The sequence below is a fragment of the Lipotes vexillifer genome, unplaced genomic scaffold, assembly GCF_000442215.2.
Source record: "Lipotes vexillifer unplaced genomic scaffold, Lipotes_vexillifer_v1.1 scaffold137, whole genome shotgun sequence".
In the NCBI taxonomy this organism is placed as follows: Eukaryota; Metazoa; Chordata; class Mammalia; order Artiodactyla; family Lipotidae; genus Lipotes; species Lipotes vexillifer.
In genome coordinates, this window is record NW_006775780.1 from 3,206,798 (window position 1) to 3,212,573 (window position 5,776).

The 5,776-nt window shown below is 44.3% G+C and overlaps 1 protein-coding gene across 1 annotated transcript; it reads right to left on the reverse strand.

Moving 5' to 3' along the window:
- Window positions 1–5,068: 5,068 nt before the first annotated feature.
- Window positions 5,069–5,416, reverse strand: LOC103091258 (ctenidin-1-like). The gene has a single exon (XM_007450210.1). It carries the CDS (start codon window positions 5,414–5,416, stop codon window positions 5,069–5,071), a length of 348 nt encoding a protein of 115 aa, XP_007450272.1.
- Between the last annotated feature and the right edge of the window lie 360 nt (window positions 5,417–5,776).

Sequence of the window (5,776 nt, forward strand, 5' to 3'; positions counted from 1 at the left end):
TTTAGCTTCTTGTTGGAATAGTTGGCAGTACTGATGATTAGCCTACCCAAAATTCTTTTTCAGAATTTCAGAGGATCTAGAATGTGTTCAACTCTAATTTGACAATCCAATTTTCTATTTAAACTGGAAAATTATTTGCAAATCACTGGAAATAAATATCTCAATTCATGGGTGATTCATCCGAATGAACCTCTCTGGTAATAAACAAAAAAAAGTAAACTCAAAAGTACTTTCTTTTTGCCAAACCCTCTCCATATGTATCTCGTCAGCCTCCAAGGGGTAACTCCAATCTCACTTTTAAGACTGTAGCCTCCATGCACTTCTGTCATTTGCTCAGTCTCCCATGCATAAAGAATAAGTACCAGTGACACTAATCTCTGGAGGGAAGGAAAAAATAATCCTAAAGGCCTTCATTAGGTTCCCTTTCCCTTTCAACCATCAAATCTAATCACCTCCCCCCTTCATTACTCCCTGTCAGAACCGTAAGTGATAACAAGTTTGATTTTCACCAAATATATTTCAATTTCACTCTCTAACATTGTAGTAGCAAGGGTCTGGCAGAGGCCACAGTTTTATCTACTAACACTTACAATCAAAATATGAAGTCTCACCCACAGTAAGAATTGAAGACATACACGCTCTGATGCATTTTTCCCTAATTACAGAGACACTCCATTTTCTCACCTGAATTTTTTTTAGAAAGGTCACATACACAGGAAATTCAGATTTTACTTGAGTCCTACATATAAGTTTCATAAAGCCTTTTACCCATTGTTCTCTTCTTCCAACTCCAAAAGCTAAAAAGAACTTTTTCAAGGATATTTCTTTCTCTACAGTAATCTGTACTTTTCCAGTGCATTATCTCACAATCTACTGGACCTTTTGAATTTATAGGAGGCAAGAATATCACAAAACTTCCCAAAAGTATGACCAGAAATCTATGAGACCAAGAATCATGTGTCATCTAATTCACATCAAGCAATATCTGTTGATCACATACTATGGGCAATGTCCTGGGAAAGGCAGTGGTGAATATTAGACAACGCAGAGAATCATAAAGCAGAAAGCTAGTGTTTTCTTATTTTCTTAAAGCATCAGCCTCAGGCTGGTAGTAAGCAAAGGTGTCATTTAAGAGGTGTGATTGGAGCATTAGGGAAAAAACACTTCATGCAAAATTGCCTTCCTTACCCAGGTGGCACAGATTTGGGAATGCCAAGAGATTAGGCCTTCAACTTGAATTCTTCTATAATTCTCATTCAAAGCACCAGTGTCCCTGTTCAGTGGAGAAGATGGAGCTAAACCACTCTGATGTCCTTGTCAATCAAAGACATACATTTCCTTAATGAGAGAGCTAACCAGGAAAGTCCTAAGACCTTGGAACAGCATGGGGTCCACCCCCTTCCTCTCCTTGGCTCTCAAGGGGGAGAAAGTAAAGAAAGCCAGCATTCTGAGGATTGAAGCTATGGAAAGACAACCACATTTATATCAAATTATTACCTCCCCATGATGGCTTCCTGGCAGAGCCAAATCCCACAAACATACATCTGTTACAGGTGGCCCCAAGTCTGCTACTGTTTGAGATTTCTTCCTTCTTTTTTTCTTTTCTTTCTTTCTTCCTTTTTTATTAAACCTCTTTTTTTTTTTTTCTTACCTGTTTTGGAAAAAAACAGCATAGAGACTGTTTCAAACCATACACTCTCTAGCCACCATGTGGAGAGACACACACTATATTTTTCGAAGATTATAAAACCTCGTTCTCAGTTGGCTTCTTTGTGTCTTAGTTTTTCGCAAACTTTTGATATTTTGTCTTATCTTGAGACTAGCTCCACCTTTTCCTGGTTCATGCAAGATTATTGAGGTCACCCAACTTCAAAGTTCCACTCTGTGACTCAAATGGTGAAGTTCTCCTGTGTGTGAATGTCTAGGGGATGCCTAGGACGAAGGAATAATACCCTTCTGTAAGGTGATCTGGGCTAATGACAATGCCTCACTCTTTTTACCGTGAATACCAATGGTGATTCAGCATCACAGGCAGCCTGATAATGTCTCTAAAAGGCATCAGTGTTCTCTGAGATGCTTCCCAGGTATCCTGTTGCAAGATCTAAAATGTCTCTGAACTGAATACAGTTGCCCAGTTTGTCCTTGGTGGTGCCAGAAATGCTAATCGATTTCACATACATTCCCTGGATAGCAGTGGAAATTTTCTGTTTCAAATCCATCCAACAAGAAGTTAGTTGTGGGAAAGCCTGTCTGTTCCACACCAACTCTCCCTTCCCTTCCCTTCACCTGGTTGAAACCACAAGGGGCAACTTCCTGCCCTTGACCGCCTAATGTAAAGACACCTGTTTGGGCTTGTGAATAAATCAATTCACGTGCAGCTGCCCCAACCTAAGGATTTTAGAAATAATCTCTTTTTCCTTGGAACTCACCAAGAGGCACCTTTAAGGTGATTCAAGAAGTGGACTTCTCTGATGCTCACCCCCTGCCCCAAACTGGACAAGTCCAAACATACAAGGCATGAAAGGGAGAAAGGAGGAAAGCTTCATGGAAACAGACTGTAAATCTTTCAGGGGAGAGCAAACAGAAGAATCGGGCAACCAAAGAGGCATTGCCTCCAGACAGAAAGAGGGTCATCTGGGCTGCCTGCAGGCCTGGAGCTGTGGCCACGGCAGGCATTGTGGCCAAAAGGGGGGCTTTCGCAGGTCTTCTTAAGGTTGGGAGCAGAGAGAATCTCCCTTTTCACTTCCCCAAAAAATGTATTTGCTTGGTTGAAAGGCCAAGAGATATCCTTCCACTCATTAACCAAATCTTCGCTTCTAGTTAACTAGTATTGTGTTTGCCTGTTTTCTCGTGTTTAGTCACCAAACCCAGGAGCTAGTCTGATGGAGTGGTTAAGTAGATTCAAATCCCAAACCCATCACTTACCAGCTGTGTGACTTGGGGAAATCATTTAACTTCTCTGTGCCTTGGTTCCTCATCTATAAAAGAAGAATGATAAGACCAGTACCTGCCTCCTGCCACAGTTGGAAGGCTAAATGTGATAAGCTGCATAAAGCATTCAGCCCAGTGCCTGGCACATAGTAAATGCTCAATAAACATTAGCTGCTATGATTATTCCCTTGCTATGATCTTGCAAGGGAAGGACAGAAGTAGTCAAAGCATGGACCAGACAAATCATCTTCGACAGTATTACTCTACAGAACTGCTCGTCTTGGTTCAAAGTATTTCTGTCTGTCTCCTCTGGAGGCCAAACATGATAATGGAGGAGGTTCCGTCCGAGGTGAAGGACACCCACCAAAGGGCTGGAGGACAGCATGTGTTTTCACTGGCAGGCTGCTAACTAGCCAGACCTCTGGAAAGTCACAACACCCACTTGGCAAAGTAGACGCTGTCTGCCTTATTGAAAACATCTTAAGAGTATAATAAATAAAAAGCATTTTGTTTCCATAGTTTGAACTTGTAATTCTGTTGGCCAGGAGCTGTCAAGGAGAGAAGATTAGTGAGTGCAATAATGCTTAACAAAGTGGGGCTGATGAAAGAAGAGCTTCAGCCAGTAGCCCAGCTCTGAACAATAAAACACTTTTAATTGGCACAAAGCAGGCACTTCCCAAAAGGTCCTGGGTCCTGACAGGGCACACGTCCCACAGTTTGGGACCAGAAATGTTTTCCAGAGACATCCCCACCCTGAGGAAACACACAGGTCCCGGTGTGTTTCCAGACTGTGTGAGGTGGATCAACAGCGGTGGAAATTCTCAGACCTGCCAACATGAAAGGCAAGCACAAACACTGCCCGTATGAGACTCTGGGAAGCCTGGCAGGTCCCCAGTGTTCATGCAAGATCATGGTGCTGGGGCCGTGCGGCCGTGGCCTTCTGAACTGGCAAAGGAAGTGGGCTGCCAGAAAGGAGTGGGCTCTGCTGATGCCGGCCACAGAGCCCACGGCTGGCTGGCGCAGTCCAAGAAACGCTGTTTGGAAAGTGGTGGAGGAAATGATATATGTGGCTTAACTGGGTGGAATTTTATCACTGACCTAGAAATCAGTGCCTTGGGCAGCTCAAGAAACAACAGTTTTAAGAGCAAAAGAGAACATAAGGACCGAGGAGCCATGAGTCAGAGCTGCAAGGCTGGGTCTTCTGTGGGTTTATATACCGGGAGGACAATGACCAGACACACTACATGGTTCACATCCACACAGGGTCAAGCCGGCACGCCTTAGCAATGGCGGAAGGTCCAAAGAAGGACCACATGAGCTCAGGTAATCAATCATCTTACCACAAGGATTCATGCGTTAAGAGCCAGGTAAGCTGACAAGCGGCTACAAGACGGATTTGAGTTTACTGTGACCTATACACGTGAGTTCACCATCCAACCAACAGTGGATTTAAAGGATGGGAAATTAAATGCAGAGGGTGGCAACAGGTCATGAAAGTAAAAGGAATTTAGTCTTGAATCTCAGATGATACCAGTTTGCAAGATTAACTGGGAAGAGGTGCCATTTTTTCACCCAGTGTCAACTGAATCTCTCCTGGTTAAAGCAAAGCTGTCCTGAGGATAGACAGTCTCCATCCTTCATTCTCAGTTTCTTAGGATAGAAGATTAGCCACGTGTTCCAGTTGCCCTGCTCCTTGTAGATATCACCATGCTGCTTTGCCACCTCTGCCTTCTCTATCCCACCAGTACCTCCTCCAGGACCACCTACGTGATCACTGTCATCTCTCTCCCACTGTCACTTCCACTTCCGCCACCACCTCCATCTTCCCTGTCATCACCTCCACCTCCAACTTCATTTCTACCTCTACTATTATCATCAGCAGCTCAAACAGCCCCTCTACTACTACCACCCCCATTTCCATTTCCACCATCACCTCCACCACTATTACCACCACCTCCACCATCACCAGTTCCATCACCACCCTACCACCACCACCATCATCACTGTCTCCATCACCACCTCCCCTCCATCTCCACGAATACCCCTTAACACCACCACCACCACCACCACCACCACTACTATCGCTTCTACTACCTCAACCACCCTCCACTACCACCACCTCCTCTCACCTCCACCATTAATGTTTCACTCTACTTTCACCACTACCACCTCTGCTTCCATGAACTCCACTATTGTCACCTCCTCCACCTACACCATTTTCTCCCAAACCACCTCTACTTCCTCTACCAGCACCATCTCTATCCCTGCCTCCACCACCACCATCACCACCCCCATTATCTCCATTACAACCTCCACCAACTCCAGCAACACCTCCACTTCCACTACCAATACTACTACCTCCACCATGACTTCCTCCGTCAGCTGCTCCATCACCACCTCTACCTCCACTTCCAGGGCCACCTCCACCACTGTCACCACTTCTGTCATCATCACTACCCCCACTAACTCTACCACCCACCAGCATCCCAAGCCATCACCTCCACAACTGTTGTCACCACCTCTACAATCACCACCTCCATCATGTCATCACCTTTGTTACCACACTAGTGTATCTGTAAGCCACGAGCTAAGGGAAGTATTTTATAACCATTACCTTTATTTAATTCCCACAGAAACTCTATGAGGGGGAGGTGGGTATTCCTTTTCCATTTTACAGATGAAAGTCAGAGAAGTTATGTCACTTGCTCCAAATCACACAGATACAAAAAAGTAAATGCAAATTTCTGTTCCAAGTGTGTCTAAGGCCACGTTCTTGTGTTCTATTGAATCATGACCATTCTCTAAGAAAAAGAGGAAAGTAACTATAAGCAGAGTAAGTATACTT